A 24,521-nucleotide genomic window follows, 5' to 3' on the forward strand; every position below is an offset into this window, starting at 1 on the left:
GATAGATGCCTTATAAAGTTTATTCAACAAACAGGAGGAGAGCAGAACTAGATTACTTTAGGGAAATTGCCAAGCTCTCTTACTGTTCACAAAACTTCTCGTGAAGACAAAGGCCCGTATTTTCAATGCTAGTGTTTTACTAGTGTTGCTCCATGGCATGGAAAACTAAAAATGAGTATCACACAGAGGGCAGTACAGGGGCACATAATGCCTGCAGCACATAACCAAGTAGAAACTCTGACAAATAGGAGTAAAAGATGTCTTCGAAGAATTGCATGACTAGAAGTGAAGTCAGGTCACATAGCAAGGTGGGGGATGTGGGTCAGATAAGCCACTGTGTTCCACTGCTACCCTAAGAGGAAAGCAAATAAGGCCTCCAGCAAATTGGATGAACTCTATTTGGCAAGTCTTTGTTGAGGCCGTGGACCTGAGTAAGATGAAATAGGCAGATATGGATGAATTGTAATCTGTCTTGGAATGAATTCCCTAATCGATGGAATCACAGATCCATTTGAGTATTTATGTATAAGTGAAGAATTTCTTTCTGTATTTTGTGTGAGACTGTAGTAAAACTCTGCTATTGACTTATTTGAAAGACTTTAGCTATAAATAGCAATGACCTTAAAAAAAAAAAGAACACTATTGGTTCACACTATAGTATCTGCCAAAAAATTACTTAGAACTTACTAAACCTTAATGGAAAAATAGTAAATATTTGTGTCTGTTAGTGATTGGTTCTCTAGAGTAATGTAATAATTTTCATAATGAATACATTAGTGTTAACGAACCTCAGTGAATTCTTAGTAACAAAAAGAAAACTCATTTTCATTTGGAACTATTAAAGCAGCTCAGTCAGCCCCACTGCTGTGTTCAGAATATATTCAACCATTGCAGTCCAGAAATTTTATTTTTCTGAATGTTTACTGACTTCACTTAACAGGAAATATTTCTTTTATGGAAAGGTAGGGGATAGTGACCTTATTGAGTTTTGTTGTCTAAAATTCAAATCTAGGGAACATTCTACTGCCTCAATGAAAATCTTTTGATTTAGTAGCTTAATGGAAGCATTTACAAGTTCATTCATTATGGTAACATGAACGGTAGCAATATTCATTTGTGACGTATGCTAGAATGTTTGGGAATTGGGTCATTTCCATTAGACATTCCCATAGACTCTCATGTTTACTGGTAATTCCGAAATTATCTCTTTAGTTGTGTGTAGATTGTTTGTAGAAATTCTGATAAGCTTTTCTTAGAGAAGTAGGCGAAACAAGATCATCAACAGCAGCCTTTGGGGACCAGTAAGGGTTTTGGCCTTGGTAACCATTTTTTCTTTTTTATTTCAGCTTTACTTTTAGAAGCCCAGTCAACACCATTTCAAATAACACCTTCAACTATGGCAAATATTGTGAAAGGCCTGTATACACTTAGACCAGGTAAACATTGCCTTTTTCCTTTGTAAAGGATTCAAAAGATTACGGGTCAGCCTCAACCAAGAGTGAGATGGCTTGATTTTTTGAAAAACTAAATGTGTATCTTAAATCTCTTCTATGAAGCTTAATAGTATGACATTTAATCGTGTCAATTTAGTTTACCACTTTATAGGTCGTTCTAATGGTAGAGATTAGCCAGTGTTCATATAGCACTTCTCTTTTTTTTTATTTAGTTTTCAGCATTGATTTTCACAAGAGTTTGAATTACAAATTTTCTCCCCATTTCTACCCCCCCCCCACTCCAAGATGGCATATATTCTGGTTGCCCTGTTCCCCAATCAGCCTGTCACCCCACTCCCCTCCCATCCCCTTTTCCCTTCGTTTCTTGTAGGGCAAGATAAATTTCTACGCCCCATTGCCTGTGTATCTATTTTTCTCGTTGCATGCAAAACCTTTTTTTTTTGTTTCTGAACATCTGTTTTTAAAACTTTGAGTTCCAAATTCTCTCCCCTCTTCCCTTCCCACCCACCCTCCCTAAGAAGTCAAGCAGTTCAACATTGGCCACATGCGTATCATTATGTATAACCCTTCCACAATACTCATGTTGTGAAAGACTCACTGTATTTTGCTCCTTCCTAACCTATCCCCCTTTATTGAATTTTCTCCCTTGACCCTGTCCCCTTTCGAAAGTGTTTGTTTTTGATTACCTCCACCCCCATCTGCCCTCCTTTCTATCATCCCTCCTTTTTTTATCTTCTTCCTCCTTTTTTCCTGTGGGGTAAGATACCTAAATGAGTATGTATGGTATTCCCTCCTCAGGTCAAATTTGATGAGAGCAAGATTCACTCATTCCCCCCCTCACCTGCCTTCTTTTCTCTTCCTACAGAACTGCTTTTTCTTGCCACTTTTATGCAAGATAATTTACCACATTCTATCTCTCCCTATCTCCCTCTCTCAATATATTCCTTTCTCATCCCTTAATTTGATTTTATTTCTTTTAGATATCTTCTCTTCATCTTCAACTCACCCTGTGCCTGCTCTCTCTCTCTCTCTCTCTCTCTCTCTATATATATATATATATATATACACATACATATATACATACATACACACTCACATATACATATATATATACATAAAGATATATATATATACATAAAGATATATAGATATATAGATATATATAGATATAGATATATATGCATATTCCCTTCAGCTACCCTAATACTGAGGTCTCATGAATCATACACATCATCTTTCCATGTAGGAATGTAAACAAAACAGTTCAACTTTAGTAAGTGCCTTGCAATTTCTTTTTCTTGTTCTTTTTCTTGATTACCTTTTCATGCTTCTCTCGATTCTTGTGTTTGAAAGATTTTCTATTCAGCTCTGGTCTTTTCACTGAGAAAGTTTGAAAGTCCTCTATTTTATTGAAAGTCCATATTTTTCCTTGGAGCATGATACTCAGTTTTGCTGGGTAGGTAATTCTTGGTTTTAATCCTAGCTCCATTGACCTCTGGAATATCGTATTCCAAGCCTTTCGATCTCTTAATGTAGAAGCTGCTAGATCTTGGGTTATTCTGATTGGGTTTCCACAATACTCAAATTGTTTCTTTCTGGCTGCTTGCATTATTTTCTCTTTGATCTGGGAGCTCTGGAATTTGGCGACAATATTCCTAGGAGATTTCTTTTGGGGATCTATTTGAGGAGGCGATCGATGGATTCTTTCAATTTCTATTTTTCCCTGTGGCTCTAGAATATCAGGGCAGTTCTCCTTGATAATTTCTTGAAAGATGATATCTAGGCTCTTTTTTTGATCATGGCTTTCAGGTAGTCCAATAATTTTTAAATTATCTCTCCTGGACCTATTTTCCTGGTCAGTGGTTTTTCCAATGAGATATTTCACATTGTCTTCCATTTTTTCATTCCTTTGGTTCTGTTTTATAATATCTTGATTTGTCATAAAGTCACTAGCTTGCTACTTGCTCCAATCGAATTTTTAAAGGTAGTATTTTCTTCAGTGGTCTTTTGGACCTCCTTTTCCATTTGGCTAATTCTGCCTTTCAAGGCATTCTTCTCCTCATTGGCTTTTTGGAGCTCTTTTGCCATTTGAGTTAGTCTATTTTTTAAGGTGTTGTTTTCTTCAGTGTATTTTTCAGTATTTTTGGGGGTTCCTTTAGCAAGTCATTGACTTATTTTTCATGGTTTTCTCGCATCCTTCTCATTTCTCTTCCCAATTTTTCCTCTACTTCTCTAACTTGCTTTTCCAAATCCTTTTTGAGCTCTTCCATGGCCTGAGACCAGTTCATGTTTTTCTTGGAGGCTTTTGTTGTAGGCTCTTTGACTTTGTTGAGTTCTTCTTTCTGTATGTTTTGGTCTTCTTTGTCACCCTAGAAAGATTCCAGAGTCTGAGACTGAATCTGGGTGTGTTTTTGCTGCCTGGCCATATTCCCAGCCAATTAACTTGACCCTTGAGTTTTTCAGCAGGTTATGACTGCTTATAGAGTGAAGAGAACTATGTTCCAAGCTTGGGGGGATGTGCCAGCTCTGCCACACCAGCACTCCTCCTTCCCCAAGAACTCCCAACCCGGACTAGACTTAGATCTTCAGCAGGCTCTTCACTCCTGCTCTGATCCACCCCTTAATTCCTCCCACCAGGTGGGCCTGGGGCCAGATGCAACTGTAGCTGTAGTTCTGTAGCTGTCCCACCTCCTCTGCCCCCGGGGCGGTGGCCAAACCAGGAACTCCTTTTTAAACTCTGTCCCCAGCAGCTTTTCCCACTAACCTTCTTTGCTGTCTTTGGTGTTTGTGGGTTGAGAAGTCTGGTAACTGCTGCAGCTCACTGATTCAGGGCGCTAGGGCACGCTTTGCCTGGCTCCTGGTCTGGTTGGTCTGCGCCGCTCACGCTGGGCTCTGCTCTTCTCCGCTCCGCTCTACTCCCAGCTCCGTGTGGGACAGACCTCACCCAGAGACCATCCAGGCTGTCCTGGGCTGGAGACCTGCTTTCCTCTGCCCTTTTGTGGGTTCTGCAGTTCTAGAATTAGCTCAGAGCCATTTTTCATAGGTTTTTGGAGGGCTCAGCAGGGAGCTCATGCTAGTTCTTGCTTTCTAGCCGCCATCTTGGCTCTGCCCCCCCATATAGCACTTCTAAGGTTTGCATATGTAACCTCATGTGATCCTCACAAGAACCTGGAGAGGTAGTTACTATTATTATCATCCTCATTCTACAGATGAGAAAACTAAGTCTTTTAAAAAGTTAAGTGCAGGCAGCTGGGTGGCACAATGCGTAGACCCCTGGCCCTGGAATCAGGAGGACCTGAGTTAAAATCTGACCTCAGACATTTACTAGTCGTATGATCCTGGGCAGTAAAAAAAGTTAAGGGCCAAATAGGTGCCAAAGTTGTGAAGTAACTGCTTTGAAAAGATTTGAAGTTTTCATTCTATCTTTTGGGAGTGAGGTGGAGTAGCAGCTCCATCCCTTTGATTTCATTGGGTTATGGAATGCTGGGTGAGGAACTCCCTCTACTGGTGCCGACATACAGCTGTTCTGTCTCCTGTGAAATTAGAGAATTGCCTAGAGCACTGAGATGTTCAGTGACTTGGCCAGGTTCACTTAGCTAGTATGTATCAGGGGCAGCACTTGAACCCAGCTCTTGTTGACTGCAAGACCCATCTCTCACTTGTACTGTGCTGCCACATAGCATGGAGAGATATTGGTCATCATGACATGAGAACAGTGATCTAGGCAAAATTGTACTCTAAAATAGGATTTAGGAAAAGAAAGAGTTAAATGGTAGCAAAAAAAAAAAACTTAAAGAAACTGAATCTCATGTTTCAGGCTCTAACTTTTGTGTATTGATATATACTTCTTTTAAAGAATCTTCACTTCTTCTTCCCTTGCATATACATATAGAGCTTTATCTTACCAGGCCCAAGTGTAAACTGCCAATCTGTAAGTGTCATAACAATACTCCTGGTTTTGAACAAATATCTGCATGCATTAATGCAACTAAGACCCTCACATTCATAGGTGTATTTTTGCTTGCTCTTCTGGTATACCTGTCTTGAAATAAGAGCAGCACAAGTGTGAAGGGAACCCTAAGAGACTTTCTTGTCCAGATAGAATTTAACAGATATTTGAAAGGAGCTTACCACACCCAGAGTACTGTACTAGTCATAAGGGGAAGTGCAGAAATGGATAAAACATGGCTCCTGATGTCATAAGACCTAGTGGCAGGATGGAATAATAGGTAGAGTGCTGTCATTGTTCAGGCAGATCTGGGTGTTCAACATTTCTTATTTATCAAACCCAGTAACCCAGAATCAATCTGAAGCTCAGGTTCATCTCTGTAAAATGAAGGTATTTACAGGGCTGTTGTGAGGATGTGAAGTGCAGAATTGTTCACCCTCTCATTTTATACATAAAGAAACTAAGACCTAAATAGTTTTGACTTGCCTGGGATCACAGAAGGTAGTGAGTTATCAAAGGAATTTGAAACCAAATCCAGTTTTCTCTCCACTCTACCACAAGATAATTTTTATTATTTCTGCAACAAAATGCAATTTCCGCAGGGTGGCATTCATGCCCTAGTAGAATGTTTCCAGTATACCTTTCTGTATTATTTCTTATTATTCCCTTTCATGTGTGCTACATTCCAGCCAAACTGGACTCCTCGCTCTGCCTGAGCTTGACATTGTCTCTTGCCTCTGCATTCGTATCTTCCATCCTCATGACTAAAATGCTCTCTTTTCCTGAGATGGGCCTCTCATAATCCTTAGCTTCCTTCATGACTCATTTCAGTTGCAACCTTTTCCAGATCATCTCAGTGGTTAGTTTCTTTTCCAGATTACTTTGTACTATACTTTTCTATGTATGTATCGTGTCTTCCCAATGGAATGTAAACTTCTCGAGGTCAGGGTCTATTTAGTTTTTGTCTTTGCAAAGCTAGTGCTGGGGCTGGAGTCAAATCCAGCCTTAGACACTTCTTAGCTGTGTGATTCTGACCATGTCACTTAACCCATGTTTGCTTGAGTTTCCTCATCTGTAACATAGGGAAACTAATAGCACTTGGGGTTATTGTGCAGATGAGATGAGATGATGGCAATGCTTGGCACAGTGCCTGGCACAGAGTAAGTGCTACATAAGTGTTAGTCATCGTCATTATCATCCTCTTATTCATACACACTTATTCAGTGTTTCTTGAATTTGAGTATAAGATATTGATGTGAGTAGGTCCTGCAAAAAGACTGTATGTAGTATGTTCTTGAAGTGTAATCTGTTTTGGAGAGTTAATTTAGAGACCATGAATTTTCATAGAACAGACCTTAAGAACTTAGTAAGTATATCATAACAGCCTAGGACATACTCTTTGGAGGTTGTGGGTTTCCCCTCATTGATAGGTTTTCAGGCAAAGGCTGAATGACTACTTATTGGGTACGTTTTCTAGGAGATTGTTTTTTGTAATGATTTGGACTAGATATTCACAGATATATTGTCCAGCTTCAGTTCTGTGAATTCTGCCTTGGGAGAAGAGGAGCAGGGAAGGCTTTGGCAAAGAAGCACCATTTGAATAAGGTCTTGAAAGATGGTAGTATTTCACCAGCAAAAATTTGGAGTTAAGGCCGTTCTTGACCTGTGGGATGACAGGAGCAAAAGTACAAATGTAGAGAAGTATAGAAGATACCTGGAGTTAGTGAGTAGTTAAACTAAATTATAAAATTAGTAATGGAATATTAGCATGAGATGAGATTAAAAAAAAAGGTGATAATCTGGCAGATTATGGACAATCTTGAATATCAGACTAAAAAGTTTGGAATCTTTGTTCCATCTGAATAGAAAACTTCCTTACTTTAAAAAAAAAAGAAACTTTAAAAAATACTCTGTAGGAAGTTTCTTAAATTCCCAGCATGGAACATTATCTTACAACCTGCAAAATTTAGATAATGTTTCTTTGGATGAGTATGGAAAACATTTAATAACTGTTTGTAAATAGCGTTCCTTAATTGGTGAAATGCTGTAACCATCTAATTTAGCTTTAATTGCTGTATTTCTGTTGAGGATTCCAAGGAAAGTTTCTGTTCTAGTTAGCCAATGAAGCCTGTCAAGGTTGATGTAAAATATAATGACGGCCCCTCCCCCCTGTTCCTAATTTCCTTAAAAATTCCTAATTCCTAATGCCCATAGACCAGACAGTTATGAGTACCAGTGGCTCCCTAAGTTGCTTACAAAGCTTGATGTGATAGTATTGCAAATTTCTGTCAGGTTTTTTCTAGGTTATATATCTGAAAATTTTTGACCCGAAGCCCCTATGTAATCTATTACGTATCTTATTGAACTGAATTGGAGCTTTTTTTTTTAATTAAACAGTAGTTCTGAACAGAGCTCATGTGATTTCTGAGAGTTAGCCTATGAATAATGTTTTCATGTTGGATGGGAACCAGGTACTTTATGGCGTTTCAGAGTTCTGTATAGTGAATAGACTGAATGCATTATTGGATGTGGCTTTTATCACAAGTAAGGAAGAGAATTTTAGAGGAAAGCTAATCTCTTAGGGTGAAAAGAAATGTTGGTACATGTAAAGCTATTTTATCTAAGCTGGAACACTTGTAATAGAATTCATAGTGTTGTGAGAAGAACTTGATATTCAAGAATTGACCTGTTAAATATTTTTTTTTCATTTAGACAACCTTTGCTGTTCTAGATATTTCCCGAGGGACTTATTTTTGGGCACTTTTATATCACTAGCAATAGCCATTATGGAGGGTGTCCTGAAAATGTTTAAAAAGTTTAGAAGTTAAATACAGTTTAAAGCTTTGATAGCTTAAAATTGCACTAAGACTTTTAGGAACCCTGTATTTCTGTTTTATTGAGGAGTTTGTAATGTACTATACTCATCTCACAAAGTTCAGATATATAACCCAGTAAAAACCTGACACAAATTTGCAGTACTATCACATTAAGCGTTGTAAACAACTTGGGAGCCACCAGTGTTTGTAAGACATAGTTTATGGTTTTAAGAACCCCAAACCCTTCCTTACCCAGCATTCAACTGTTACCTTACCACATTGAACGTATTTTCTTTTAGCTCTCTGGGGAGGGAGGGAAGGGTCTGAACTTATGATTTAATTGGTAAGAGGAACTTCTGATGAGCCAGATTCCTTTCCTATGCTGATTAGCAACTGTTCTTAGATGTATATTGCCTTAGAATTGCCTGGGGGCAGTGGAGAAGTTAAGGGTCACAGAGTCAGAGGGAAGACTTGAATTCAGAGCTTTCTGGCCACTGAGGCATACTGCTTCTTTCTTTCATCATAAACTCCCCAGAGCACCTAAAAGTTCTTTGCTAGAAACAGAGATAAATTTTAACTAATAGTGGCTTAAAATAGCATTACTGTTTTCTGAGATAAGGGAGATCTTTTACTTTCTATGAAAAAGTTGTAGAGTTCTCAATATAGGAGGGTGTGATTGTGTGTGTGTGTGTGTGTGTGTGTGTGTGTGTTTTAATATATGTAAAAATAATTTTCATGATGATTGGGGTAGGAAGAGAGGGGATATGAATTCTCCTGCTAGGTAAGTGAACAAAAACTCACCTTAACTGCTGTCTAGATTCACATTCCTTCCAGCCTTCTCCTAGGATATCAGGGGCCTACACAACATGAGCATCTTGTTATTTATCCTGTGAGTGTGCATACAGACAGCTAGGGGGCACGGTGGATGGAGCGCCAGGCCCGGAGTCAGGAAGACATGAATTCTAATTCAGCCTCAGACACTAACTAGCTGTGTGACCCTGGGCAAGTCCCTTAACTCTGTTTTCCTCAGTTTCCTCATATGTAAGAAGAGCTAGAGCAAAAAATGGCAAACCAGTATCACTGCCAAGTAAACTCCATATGGGGTCCACAGAGGTGGATACAACTGAACAGCAGCAACTGGGCATACGTCACTCCTCTACCACTTTTCTTAACTCTTTATCTGTAAGCAGTTAACAATTGGTACTGCCACTGGTAATAGAAAGGAAACAGTAGCCTCCTTCCCTGTGTCTCCACTCACAATCTCAGTGACTGCCTAGACCAAAATTCCTTCCCTGGCCACCATTCCCCAAAAGATGTCCTTGTCTCTTCTAAAACTCTCACAGCATTTTGGGCATCTTTACTATACACATTCTATTTTGTTCCATATTTATTTGTATGTTTTATATTCACCTGCTCCTGGAGGGTAGTGACAGTATTATTTATCTTTGGCAGCCTACCACATGGCTTACACACACATGTAAGATAGTCAAGTTTTTAAATTTAGTAGTAGGGGAGATCTTTTAATGATAATTTTTTTCCTTTTAATGTTTATTTTGGTATAGATTTTGCCTTTCAAAAAGAATAAACTCCCAAACTCCCCTTTTCTTTTTTTCCTCCTTTCACAGAGTGGGTTCAGATGGCACCAGCTTTATTTTCTAAGTTCATCCCAAACATACTCCCACCTGCAGTGGAATCAGAGCTTCAGCAATATGCAGCGCAAGATCAGAAACTCCAGAGAGACCTTTTACAAAATGGATTTGCAAGGTATATTGGGTTATACTAGTACCAACTCTCATAAGCTCGGGCTGCAGCTACAACTCAGTTCTTTCTTCCTCAGCTGAGGAAGACCTTTTTAGTAGTTTGATCAGTGTTGACATGGGTTGCTACAAGGTAGGAGAATATTTATAGTGCTAAAATAGGGAATGGGTTCTATGGCAGGGTTATGTATGAAATTTTATTGCATTATGTGAAGTTCTATAGCAGAGGTTCTTTATCTGGAGTCCATGAATATGCCTTTTAAATAGTGTGATGACTATATTTCAATGTAATTGGTTTCCTTTGTAATCCTTTGTTTTTTGTTTTCTGCATATAAAAAATTTCAAAGGTGTATGTAGAACCTATATTGGATTGCATGCTGTCTTGGGTGGGAAGGGGGGAGGAGAGGAAAGGGGAGAAAATTTGAAATTCAAAAACTTGAGGAACTGAATGTTATAAACTAAAAATAAATAAATTTAAAAGAAAAAAATTCCAAGAAGGGATCCCTAGGCTTAACCAGACTTGTAAAGGGATCATGTCACAAAAAAGATCGAGGACTCCTGTTTTAGAGGTTTCCTAGAGTAGGAATTCCTAGAAGGGAAGATAACTTTTTACATATACAGCCTTCACACTGCCCCCCACTCCCAAACTGTAAAAATTGGGTGGGGGAGATGATTACTTTGGACCTTTGCATTTCTCAATAGACAACACTTCAATCAAATTGAGTTATATAAGATACAGGTTTGCTAACAAGGCATGCATAAAAAGTGCTTTAAAAAAACCAAAAAGGTATTTCTATGTTTTTATTTTTCCCTGAAAAATTTTCCTTTAGAATTTTCAGAAATTTTTTTACTTCTAGTTTACCATATCTTATTGTTTCTTAAGCATAATTTTTGAGTGATATACACCCCTTTTGCCAAAGTGCCATACTATAGTGTATATAAGTTGAAGTAAATGAAAATTATCTGAATTATGACATCCATTGAAAAAATTGGAGATTCCCTAACATGTTACAAAACCAGACTTGGCAATCCTTTAGTGGGAATGAAGATGCTTGAGTACTTCTTTTTAAAAGAATAATTGTATACCAACTATTCACAGGGTATTAAACTCTGGAAAGGAACATGCCCTCTTCTGGCTCCTTTCTTCAGAGCTGCAGATGAATGAGGACTTCTCAAGGTTCTGGTGTTTGTTTACCTTTGGGGTAACCTTGGCTGATATAACTGCTTTTTCAAATCTACAGTTACATATGTTTTACCTTTAGTGATGAATAGTAAATACGATCATATTCTCTTTATTAATGCAACATTTAATGGAACTATTCAGATTCCTGTTTTCCTTTGTAAATGAAGATATTATTGTTGGCTATACTTCTATTTGTAGGTGCCTGGAGTGGGGGAGGCTGGCAGTGGGGTGGGGGGAGATAGAAGAAAGGAATATACCCCCACATTGTTAGTGCACAGTGTTTCCTGCTGCTTCTTCACATTGTCAGTCTATGTAGATTGGCCAAGTAAAGCCTTGCTGCTTAGCTGCAAGTGAGAAGCATGAGTTACAGCAACGTTGCCCCATCTTTAGTCCCTTCTAGTGGCCAGGATTCAAAGAGGAGTTAACTCCCTCAGTTTGGTTCATTGTCAGATAAAGCTGGCTCTATCTCATTAGATAGCAAATTATAGCTTACTTACGTGGGAGACATTTCTTAATCATCTGTCTCTACCATCAGACTAACTGATTAAAAGTAAAGGCCAAAACAACATCAAATTATAAAAAAAGGATAAAGAGAAAATACCGCATGTTATTCTGCCTGTTTAAATAAGTTGTTGACTCTGAAAAAATGACAAATAAATGAGCATCATTAACTTTTATTATTTCGCTTTACCCTCACCACTATTTCTTAGTGAAGTTTAACTTATGTAAATAAGTTATCACAGCATGGAATCTGAAGAGCCCCTAAGTCACCTAAACTGGTAAACTCTTAGTGCTCTTGTCAGTGGAAATGGAGAACAACCAAGGATTTTTAATACAAGATCGTTTAATTCAACAAACGCTTACTTGCAAAACATAGTGATGAGTTTCTCCAGATACTCTTGTTTGTGGATAACACTGTTCAGATTGAGTCAAGTCCCTAAGACTACCTCAGTGAGATCCACAGCCCCTCAAAAGATAATCCAGATTATGACATGCAGGTGGGTGGACAACTCGTTTTTAGTCTGTCTCTATCAGTACATGTATCTGGAGTGATATTTGCATGTGGACAGTGAGCTGGGCCTAAAACTGAATAGAAGAAGAGTGGACTGGATTACTTTTGGGAAGTTACCAGCACTTGGGCCCTAGGCTGCTTCCTGAAATACAAATTAATTTTTTAAATATCAATATTTTCCTGGTCATGAGACAAATTTGGTGTTTATTGATACAAATTATAACTTTTCTCTAAAGAATCTAAATTGAAGGTCATGTAGTGCAGTGAAAAGGAGCAGCAAGTTAGGTGTAAATAGGGTGAAACATATTACCTGTAATATACACATAAGAAGTAGCATAAAAGATATTCTAAAGGACGTGGACGAAAAGGAATTGAGCTAATCATTTGAGGAAAAATGGCTGGTAGCTTTGGCACCCATGAAAAATTAAGCCCTGAAGCAGAGGCTGAAGTGCACTGGATAGATCCTCTTGTGGGGAATTTCTGGGAATGATAGGATGATAAGGCAAGTAAGGATTGCCATTTGTACTGGCAGAAAGAGTGCCAACGTGAAATCACAAATACATTAATCCGAAATTAGTCTTTTAAGATGGAGGGGAGGAAATTTAGATTTCAGCGCTCAAAAATGTTTTTTTTTTTTAACATCATGTTTGTTTTTGTCTCTCCCCTTCCTGTCAAAGCATTTCTTCAAACAGAGAATAAAAAAAGAAGGGGAATAAAGAAGTTCAGCAAAACCACACACATCAGCTGTGTTGCATTTCCTGCATTATGGCATTTGGCCTTTCTGATTTGTCATGGTCTTTTGGAATACCTGTGACTCCTAAGTTGTCTCTCTCTCCTACTTTGAAGTCTTGCAGGGGTGGGGTTGGAGTGGGGGAGTGCTAACCAGGGCTTGGGCCCAGTCAGAGGGGTGAATGCTTTTACCCTGCTATCATCATTCCTCCTCATGCCCCTAGGCAGAATTAGTGTTTGTTTACTGTTGTGAGTTGTGGGCATAAAAGATGAGGTATAAAGCAGAACTTTGGCAGCAGTCTGGATCCCAATATATGTGGGCCTTGTGTACAAGCCTGTGAATTAGTTTGTGCTTTCCTGCCAGTGGCATGATGGCAGGTGAGAGAGGTATTTAATTCATAAAGATTTTACCTTTTGGGAGTTCTCTCTTTGAACTATGGATTTTGCTGTGGTTTGTCTGAAATCTCTTTTTGGAGATTTCAAAGAATTAAAGTGGTGTAGAGAAAGACCACTATCTTGTATGACCCAGAGATCTTAAAATTGTGTGCCTTCTAAGTTAAATATTCTCTTAAAAACTATTACTTAGATGATTCTAGGTTTTCATCAATGTGGATGTTCGTTCCACTTAACACTGTCTGCTGATGTCTACCTTAAATCCCCACAGTAAGGAGTCCACCCCTTGTGTTTAGGGGGCCTGCCTCTGTATTTCTTGATACTACATGGATACCAGTGGGGCAGGAAGCAATCTATCAGTTAGCCTTCCCTTGTGCTTTGTGACCAACCCTCACTTCTTTTCTGGTCGGCTATGTCTGGCTTCTTTTACTACGTTTTTTCTTCCCACGGTTTCCTCTTGGTAATTTGTTGCATTCTATATATGCCGGTCATTTACAATGTCATTGACCTTTAGGTGACCCGTAACTTGAATTCTTTGGAGACTGTGATATTTTATATCCCTTAGCCATATGGTATCACTGTGGATGTTAAAAAATATAGCCCTTTGTTTCAGATAGACACTTGTAGTGAAAGTGGGACACACATGTAGTGAAAGTGGGGCAGTTTTGCAATGTGGGTGGGAGGAGGGAGGGAATAAACATGGATTAAATACCTATGATGTGCCAGGAACTGTGCTAAGAGCTTTACAAATACTGTCTCCTTTGATCCTCACAAAAACTCTGGAAGGAAATAGTAGGGATTATCGTTCTCCCTGTTTTACGGTTGGAGGAAGTAACTTGCCAGGATCACATATCTAGTAACTGTCTGAAGCTGGATTTGTACTCAGATCTTCCCAACTCCAGGCTCAGCACTTAGCTGTTGTACCACCTAGTTGCAAAGCTGCAGTATAATTCTTCTATTCCTATTTAATTCTGAGCCTTTATAATTTTCCATCTATAATATCTGTTTACCATTTCTCACTGTTTCTCATTCATTCATTCACTGATCATAATTTTGTACCATCCTACTCCATGAGATTTTTTGAGTTTATACTATCACTTTGACAAGGAAATCAAGTGTTTACTAGTTGAGGTGGTTTCTAGGTTGTTATGGTTTCCTTATTGTAACTACTGATTTAGTGTTTTAATTTCTTCAGGAAATGGTGATAATCTTTTATCCCATTTTTCATTTTTGTACATAAATAGCCTATTTAAGTCAGGTCAGAATTGTCTCACATGCCAGCTCTTATTTTCCTCTTAATATTATATCGATTTTGATGTTTTCTCTAACTAGTCAGTGGTCTGACTATACAGAGAGCTAATTTAGAAATGACTTCCACATCAGTAAGCAGTCGCTTTCTTTCAGTCAAAATATAATTTCATTTTATTTTCTGATGTTATTTGGGTGATTGCCATATTTAGCACCTTGTGATTTTCTTCTCTAAAAAAAGTACTCTTGCCATAAAGGCGTGAGTCTTTAGTGAGTGTGTGTGTGTGTGTGTGTGTGTGTGTATTTAGGGGGAGAAAGTGGAGAAGATAGGAAGTTTATTAGAGAAATGAGATACACACTTTAATAACTATCCTATATGATGTTATATAAGATGGAACATTAGAGAGGTGTACCAAACAAAGTCCTTTGAGGGAGATTTAGGGGAATGTTTCTACTGACTAGGAGCATCAAGATGGTCTAGAGGCTGGTATGTGTGGGCAGGAACTAGGGCAAATCAGGTTAGGGCACTGATTCTTTAAAGTGTCAATCAAACAATAAGCATTTGTTAAAAATATTATCTTCTATTAGAGGCAGCTCTTGAGTATGTTCTACATGCCTTTAGCCTTTCTTATTTTTTAATCTTAAACTGTGCTTTCTAGATTTTTTGTTGAAATCCCTAATAGCCAGTCATGAAATAAAGTTACAAAGTATATGTTGATTTAATATGGAGAAGCTTATAAGCTTTTTCATAGAATTTTGGTCTCTGCAGCAGGTGATGATACATAAATGGCATTTATTTTCATGGTGGTTCTTTTTTGCATATCTTACCCATGTAAGATTACCTAGTATCCCATGAACTGTTTGTTGCTTTTGGAGGCATGAGTAAAACAATACAACCAGCTCCTCTATTTGCCTCTTTGAGGAGAACCGATGTACCCGAATTCTATTTAGCTGAAGTTTCCTTTTGTCTCCTATTACCTTTTATAACGAGAATGTCAAGATTGATATGATTCAGTTTATGCTTTTATGTCTGCTCTTTGGTTGCTGGATTAGATGGCCTAAAACAAGTTTGTTTTTTAACCCAGGCACCATCAATTTTTTTTCAACCATTTGATAACTACATTTTAATATGATTAGTTTCTTTTGTAATCTTAGGTATTTATATATTTAGAAACACTTTTCTGAGAAGGGAAAATATGTAGGTTATTGCTAAAGGAGTCCAAAACCCATAAAAAGGAATTAGAACATAACCCCTAGGCTAAAACCTGTTTCTTTAACCCTGAAGCTCTGTTTCTGCCACTAAAAGCTAACCTAAATGGGACTGAGAATCACTTTTACTATTTTAAACATTTTTTTTATTCGAACTGTGAGGAAGGTAGTATAAGATTGTAGCTGTACCATTCAGCAAATACTCATTAATACCTTTGGGTACCGTGCTCTCTGATGGGGAAACGAAGACCAGAATGACGGTCTCTGTCCTCAAGGTGTTTTCATTTTATTGCTTCTCTGAAGAATGAATATGCTGTGTACCAGAACAATTTATTAGGATGAGTGAATATGCAGAACCATTGCTCTAGTCATTAGGACATTTCAAGGTTTGGAAGGTTTGGAGTCCTTAGGCATGGTAGGAATGCCTCATTGAATCTTATCATGTATTAATTCTGAGTGCATACAGTACCAACTTAAACATATAACTGAATCATACAATTAAGACCAAATCCCTTATGTCTATAAAAATGATTAAAATTTTTATTTTAAATGGAAAAACTGCATTTTCTTTGCTCAGCCTCTGGCTGAAATTTAACTACCAGGCAATATTCCAGGGCATAATAAGATTAAAATAGATTTTATTATAATCAAGTTAATTGTGCTTTTTATATAATTAAATTTATGATTATATGATCGTTGTGAGGATTAAACTCTCTTCTTAAATTATATTGACAGTGCTTTGGGTAGAACAGACAATATGAGCTCATGTCATCATATACAACTATTCCAGTCCAACTTTTTATCCTCCCACTACTATTCAGGGAGGATTTGCAGAAACCATACTTAGGCTAATGCAAAAGCCACCCTTTTGCTCCTAAGAGCTTGTTGATGGGTCTTATAAATTATGCTCTGTGAAACTCAGTGCCTTCTTTGATCATTATTTGGCCAGAGCAGTTTTGGAAGAAATTGTATCCACTGATGCGAGAAGAATCAAGAATATAGTACAGTTATCTAATAATAATTCTGTTACTGGCTATTCTGATACAAGCAGTCATTTTATGGTTTATGCTCAGCCAACCACAAGATTATACTGCACAGCTTTGCAAACCACTTTTTCATTTAAGATTATATTCCCATCACATTATGTTGGGGTCTAGTACTATGCCCAAGATTTAATAGAGTGTGCCACAGAAGTCTTTGCAGTGTTTTGTCCTAATATATAAATGTTGTTGCATTCACACTATGTTATTAGTTGCTAGTGAGCACATCACATTTGAGCTGGGTTTTTTGGTGAATTGCAAAAGACGTTTGTGAGTGTAAAGAATTATACAGAGTGGCCTTGTTTTAACAGTATTGTGAGCTGCAGTCAACTTTTCCTATTCTTTAATTTTTTTATTCTTCTTTACTCGAGTCAGCTTTTTCCTATTCTTTAATTAAATTGACTTTAACTGGTTTGTCATTTGGAATCAAATAATGGAAAGTAAGCTTAACTCTGAGCTTTTAAAGTGTGTGCTCAGCTTGAAAAGGTATTGAACCATCCCTAAGTTACACCTGCATTTGCGGTCCTTGGAGCTGGCCACCAACTACTTTTAATAGTAAATGAAGACTTCCTAATAGTGTAATGAACATTTATTTTATAAAAGAAAATTGAGCTCCTTAAATGTGTTGGTCCATTTTCCTCTATGTAGTTGAATCTGGATCCATGTGGTAATAGAGACTACAGCTTTAGAGCCCCTTACAGTTCGTCTTTAGTTTCGGTTAGATGGCCTATCATTGGCTGTATATTGATTTGATGGGTAGATAGGTTAAAGGGATTATGGCTTTAAAAGAGTTCTCTTGTGTTTGTAGTCTTTCTACATTGTGTGCGTTTGTAGTCTTACATGGTATGTGTTTTGTGTTTTTAATTGTTTGTGTGGAGGTGAAGTAATGAACATTTTTCATGAAAGTTTTATATCATGCATGGAGGGTCCTTGAGCCTCCTTTGTTCAGAATTATTCCTGTAAAGAATGTCATGATAAACTGAATTTCATTTGTTTTTTAGTCAAGTGTTGCTGAAAACAATTTAGAGTTTAACAAGCTTGTTTATAAATATTATTTGCTAATGGAATCTTTTCCTGAATTGATAACATCTGGGTCTAAATGATCCATTGAGTTGAATTTCAAAAAGAATGCATTTTTCTTAGAATTTTAGGCCTAGAAAAGAGACTTACATGTCTACTTAGTACAGTGTTTTTCAATTCAGGAAAATGTACACATTTGGAGAGATAATTAGAAACTAGGAAATTTATGCTTATGCTTTAATAATTCATAGGTCATGACTACATGAAATGAAAATATTTCTTAAGGCATCTTAAGCATAAAAAAAATTTCATGTATTAACTAAAATGCCTGGATGAAGGCAGAGAAGAATGTGCATTATAGGTGAGACATGGACTAATCCTAGCTTTTGCCACTAACATGCTCTGGATTTGCTAATTTTAGCTTCCATATTTTCTCATCTGTAAAGTGAGGAATGAGGAAATCTGTGTCCCCATCTCTCCTGCATATATTTTAAGGTAAATTAGGTAATAGCTAAAATCCTCTTCCTTTTCTTGGAAGAAAGACATTATGGTACATTAGGGTGATGTTTATGAACTTTTCAGTATACTTTATTTTCTTTAGCTTCATTACATATCTCTCAGGTAAGGCCCTTCAAGTGTTCATTTGACATTTGGGGAGTCTGAGGATTTGCCCACATTTGTACAAGTCAGCAGCAGTGCTGACAACCCAGTCACCTCTTACTATCTTCAAGCTATATGACAAGGTTTTTGGAGGGGATAAGCAGGGGCTGGGAGGAGAAGAGGGTTGCCCCATCTCTGCCTGTTTTATAAATTCATGATTAAAAAAAATAGACTTTTCATGTCTGTCAGAATTGATGCTTAATCAAATTCAGAACATGGAAACACTGTATTATTAGACTCATACATTTCTTATCCCGTGCAAATCTTTCAAATATTGTGCAAAAACACATTCCAAAACAAGTTGTCAGTCACTGTCCTTCCATTAATCAGCAAGTAATGCCTACTATGCAAGCAGTGGGAATACAGAGACAAAAGAGAAATGGTCCCTGTCCTCAAGGAGCTTTCCTTCTATCGGGAAATATGTACACATATTAATATATGCAAGGTCATTGGGAAGCAGAGTCATTAGGAGGTGGGAGGATCAGAAGTGGCTTCATGTTGTTGATGACACTTGTGTTTTAGAGAAAACGAGATACTCTAATGGATGGCAGTGCATTCTAGGCATGGGGGGACAGCCTGTGCATAGGAGTAATTAAGACTGTATCTGCCATACATATATATATATATGCACATACACACATCTATGTCATAATTAAGGACATGTTTTCCCTTGTATCTCTGCCAGTCACTTCTGTTTACCCTTCTTACTTTTGTTTTCCTAGAGGTGATCAGTCACGTAAGAGAGCTGGAGAAGAATTAGCTTACAGTAAGTAATAACATTTTTGTCGTTATTTCTAAAAGTCAAAAGTTTTGTGACCCAGTACAAATAATATTGATAGCTATATGATGAAATGTTTTAACATTGGTATGTTTCTTGATGAAACAGGTGTCCACATAAGGACCAACTTTTCATGAAGTTCAAACTGACTGTCTTGCAGGTAGTTTCAGTTGGGAAGTAATGGTGGTGGTGGTGGTGGTGGTGGTGGTGGTGGTGGTGGTGGTGGTGGTGGTGGTGGTGGTGGTGGTGGTGGTGGTGGTGGTGGTGGTGGTAGACCTTGGTGGGGTGGTTGTGAAGAAGCTGACACTGTTCAGAAACTGGTGACCCAGTTTCACATGCTAGTGATCTAGCACCTTTCATGACCCTTATCTATTTAATCCTTTAATCCTACGTAGAATATTTTTGTAAAACCCTTCCTTTGCCACAAGGGGATTTGGGGAGGAGGTCCTGTGGGCCAGGGGAATAACAGCCCCCTTAAGTACTATTGAATGGTGTTTTGTGTACACAGTTGCTTACTATTTACGTTTTTTTTTTTCAGATGGCTCATCAGCATGTGCCAGTTCCAGAGGGTGCAGATAGTGAATGTGTCCTGGATGTGCTTTCATTCCTAAAAGGAGACCCTGGAGGAGCTGGGATTGTATCCAGAGCACCAGCTTGGGCCCTGCTAAGACTCAGGAGCTCTGTCACCAAGCTAGACTTGGAAGAGGAGGTTGGACTTCGTGCTTGGTTTTCTAATTTTTCTTAAAAAGTCAGTTGCTGCTAGACCTGGGAATAATTTTGAGAGGTGACAATCTTTCAACAAATTGTATTCACACCTCTTCTGTGAGGAACAGGTATCTTGAGAAGCATTACTCAGTGAAAATTGGCAGCCCAAATCAGCAACTTCCTGCAGAAGACAAGAAGAATCCTTTTTTGCACTTATTTTTTGTTCATTTGTGGACTGTTAAGTGTGTTGGTATATATCCGTTTCATATGTCAAGATATCTTTTACTTTAAAAAAAATCATTATAATACAGTATTTTTTGTCCGTAACCAAAACAAAATCCCCCTTTTAAAGAGTTGGTCCTTTGTTTAGCATTAGAAAGTGTGTTAAAAGAGATTACTAACTCTGCTTTGTCATGAATATTCTGAATTCTCATTGGTTCATTTTTTTCCACTCTGTGCCTTGAGCTTTGTGCACTTTGCAACAACTGATTTCAAATTCAAAGATGCTTCCTGATGATGCTCATGGTATCATATACAAACCCAGGAAGGCACTAACTGCTGCTCAGCTGGCAGGGTGCTTAATTGAGGGGGGAAAATTGTTAATTTGCAGCAGATTGGTCGGATATTCTGTCTGCTTTAATATGTGTATGTTTATATTAGTGTTGGGGACCAACTCTTGGAGAAATTTTCATTCCCTTTATCACTTAACCATGAATGTGTCAGCTGCTGCAAGTGTTGACAGTAGGTTAACTTATGAACCTCAGAACACATACCACTGCTGTGTTTCTAGTGTCGTCAGAACAACTAGCGCCTTTTGAAGTTCTGAGTTAAATTTTGAATCCAAATGAAATCAGTGGTGTAGGGTTCCTGATCCATTTCTTTTTAACAGGTGAGAAATGTACTTGACAGAATAAAGCAGTTTGACTCTAGCTTTTGGTAGCCATAGCATCCTGACAGAGCTCCTTGGCGTGGCAGAGGTGGGGTTTAGACCTACTTTGCTGTCACAAGGACTCTTCCCAGCAGAGGCGAGGGGGCATTTTCTCTTCTACGCCCACAGTACTCTCTCCTGGCCAAGTTCCTTTAAGTTTATTCCCATTTGAAAGGGGGAGAAAATTGCAAGATGTGGCAGGGAAAAATATTTCTTCTTTCCTTAAGTCCAAACAGACTATATTGCTTTGTGTTACAGACTTCAGTTTTATGTGGCTATGTCAGAATAACTTTTACCTCCTCAAAAATGGCAGAGGTGGCAAAGAGGCCTTTAGAGGGACCCTTTGGATTGGTCCACTCGCTCCTGTTTTGAAGCCTTGTCTCATGTAGCCTCCATAAATTCCAGCTGGCTCTTTTTGGAAGGGAGTTAGGCAGTAAGACAGAGGGTTCAAAAGAAAGATCCAGGGAAGCAAGTCATCCTTTCAAAGGAAGCCTCCACTTTGGGAAGATAAGAATTGAAGGTGTTATTGAGTTTTCAAATTAATTAGGATCAGTGGTTAAGGAGAACCTTCCGATCTTATGGAGCACTTTGAGCAGGGTCCATTTAACCATCCAAGGATCTGTAGGTTGTGGTAATAGATATTGAATTATTGTAAAAAAAAAAAAATATATATATATATATATATATGTACATGTACAGGAACAAAATGTGACCTGAGAAATTGATTTCTACACCAGTAACATTCTAATTTAGAGTGTTGAAGAATTCTTTCATCATGTAGTTAGAATTTTACTTTGTTAATAAAAAGTTTGATATTGAGCTTGTAAATAGTACACAGAACTGAAGTCTCATGTCTGAGAAGGTCGTTATAATAAATTTTCATTAGGAAGTAAACTTCAGTGTCCTGCAAAAAGGAAAAACTGAACATTCCTCTTAATCTAGATGAATGCATAAGCGTCCTAGTGGTAGTGAAAGCCTTTTTCCACAATGTAGCATTCTTGCTTGTCCAACAGTATGTATGAACTTCCTTTGTAAGAAAAAAAATACTGTATTATGTTGTGAATTGGCATTAAAATTTCTGTATGTTTTTGCATTATTAACTTAATGCAGAGGTATTTTTATACTGTCTTCTATGGTTTTATTCTTGTGTGTGTTTTAGCATAATAGATAATAGTCTACATTTAGTTTTCTAAATTTTACACTGTGATTAAAGCCAACTCCTTTCTGGGAGCTGATACTGTAAAGCCATGACAATAAGGTAGGACAGAACTGGTAACTCTTATAACAGCATAACTGGTTTTGATTTGTTTATTGTTCCCAGCTCCACTCCACTCCTGAAATGAACTCATCAGTAACAGAAATACAAATTATACTTTGGAACATATTTCTGTATTAATATTAAATGTTTTTATTTAATTTGTTAAGTTGAACAATGTGATATTTAAATTTTAAGATTATATACGCTGAATTCTCATTTGTAATTTACTGGCTTGAGATATGTTAAATGATGGCAAAATTTGCCTTGAGACTTAAATAATTAGGGTGGGGGAGGTGGGGCGGAGCAGGTGGGATTGGGAGGTAAACAGACTTATGATTTCTTTGTAGAGCTCTAGGTGAGGAAATGCCTCACTGCCAATGCAGGTTGGCTCCTTCTCCCTCTGAGAGTTGCCCAGAGCAGTGGTGTCAAACTCATACGGAAATGAGTCATTAGATCATAGCTTCAGATCCTTGTGGGCCTCATCTTAACTTAGAAAACCTCATATTAACATTAAGTTCTATTGTAGTTTTATTTATTTTGCTAAGTATTTCCCAGTTGCATTTTAATCTGGTTTGGGCTGCACAGTGGTCCTCATGTTTGCCATAGCTAGTCTATTTCAGAGGTGTTACTCCTACCTAGGTCTTCATGACTCCAAGACTGACTCAGTTCACTACAACATGTTGACTTTATAGACAGTATTTACCATGAAAATGTTATCTTGAAATACCTTTTGCTTATTTTTTTTATCAGTACCATGTTATTACAGATGTCTGATAACCCTCCCTAATTAGACTTTGTGCCCTGGATGAAAAATAATTGAAAGCAGAAGGCCTCAAAAAACCTTCAAACAGTGACATAAAGTTTATCAAATTAATGGATTTTTTTATAAAGATTATTTGTTTTAAAGATTTGCCTTAAGTTTTAAAGATTTACTTTTAGTACTAGCCTCATCTTGCTATCTTTCTATCTTACCACTTTACCCTTACCCAGAAGGAAATGTTTCTCACTTTTAGGAGTAGGAGTAGGAATAAAAAATTGTAAATCTCGTCAGGAAATCTGCACTTACCATAAGCTTCAACCAAAAAATGTTTTAAAATATTTATCTCATGCATACTTTTCTGTCAGTAAGTTTTACACAATTGCTATTTTTTGTGTCATAACAGGTTTTGGGAAGGTGTGTTAAGTTCAGTTGAAAAGGGTGATTTCCCCTCCCTTCTATGGAGAGTAGAGAGTTTATCTCTTTAGTCCTAGAGCCTGACTGAATCATGGTGCTAAGATCTAAGGAGATTTATTTTTAAAAAAATACTTGTGTGATCCAGGCTCCTCTCTAACAATGCTTTGTGAACATACAGCCTCAGTCGTACAAATATGTAAATTTCCCTATTTTGTCCCTCTATGACCCTCTTCTGTTGTAGCTTTGTGTCTGTTTGCTAGTCCTCAAGAATACTTTGCAGTTAGATGAAATAGCAGGCTCTTGTACTGACTGAACAAGGAACACATATTTCCCTGCTTTTTCACATTAAGTCTACTGGCTTCCTTGTGAGGGGAGCAACTGTGACTTAAGAAACCCACTCGGCCTCTGATATTCTAAACTGAATAGTAGTTTTGTCTCTGACTCTTCTATTTTACTTTCTCTCCCCATTATCATATGCTTCACAAAAAACCAACACTGTATTATTAAGATTGGCGGCATTTCCTCCTCTTGTTTACTCTGGTGCAGAGGAATTAATTAAATTAGTGATTATTGTGGGAGAGGCTTTGCCCTCAGGGCTAAAATTAAAATATTTTGTCTAAGTGCAGTTACTATTAATAATTCTCAATGTTGGGTTATGAGTACAAACTAATCCAAGCTATTAAAAGCCTTACCATTAAAATGAAAAACACAAAATCCATGTGGAACATTGGGGACTGACTTTTATGGTCTCTCTTTTTGAGCCTCTTAGCTTGGTCTTTAACAAAGAATAGTGAGACCTAGCCTTCAGTAGCAAGCTTGAACGTAAGTATACTATGTAAGGCTAGTGCCTATAAGAAAACACAAGACTTTTTAGTGTTAAATTAGCAATTTTTAACAAGATTTCATGTAATTGTAGGAAGAATTAGAGGTTACAAGAGCTCCCAGGGAAGCAGCCTTCTCTAAATCTTCATTAATCTGGCTGCTACATGTATAAAAGGACTACCTTCTCTGCTTCTTTCCTGCCCGTAGAAAAATTTAAAAACACACCAGAAACCTTTTTTATATACTGTGTTGATTGAAAAATGACTCATCAACGTGTCTGTATTTACTGCGTCTTCTGGAGATGATAATTTCAGTGCTGCTTACTCAAAAGGCACAGGACTAGGAGTCCTCCCTTCCCCCACCAAGAACAGATTTGCTGAATGATA

At 37.7% G+C, this 24,521-nt stretch overlaps 1 protein-coding gene across 2 annotated transcripts in view; it reads left to right on the forward strand.

The window, feature by feature from the left end:
• The window catches only part of CACUL1 (CDK2 associated cullin domain 1), an 85,731-nt gene extending 63,729 nt beyond the window's left edge, over positions 1–22,002 (forward strand). For both annotated transcript variants that reach the window (XM_036735957.1, XM_036735958.1), the window contains exons 6-10: positions 1,347–1,436; positions 9,845–9,983; positions 19,193–19,236; positions 19,357–19,408; positions 19,787–22,002. In XM_036735957.1, coding sequence (XP_036591852.1) covers positions 1,347–1,436; positions 9,845–9,983; positions 19,193–19,236; positions 19,357–19,385 — 302 coding nt within the window. In that variant the 3' untranslated portion in view covers positions 19,386–19,408; positions 19,787–22,002. The remainder of the gene's footprint in view (positions 1–1,346; positions 1,437–9,844; positions 9,984–19,192; positions 19,237–19,356; positions 19,409–19,786) is intronic.
• The last annotated feature ends 2,519 nt before the right edge of the window (positions 22,003–24,521 follow it).

Source organism: Trichosurus vulpecula, chromosome 8, assembly GCF_011100635.1.
Source record: "Trichosurus vulpecula isolate mTriVul1 chromosome 8, mTriVul1.pri, whole genome shotgun sequence".
Taxonomy (NCBI): Eukaryota; Metazoa; Chordata; class Mammalia; order Diprotodontia; family Phalangeridae; genus Trichosurus; species Trichosurus vulpecula.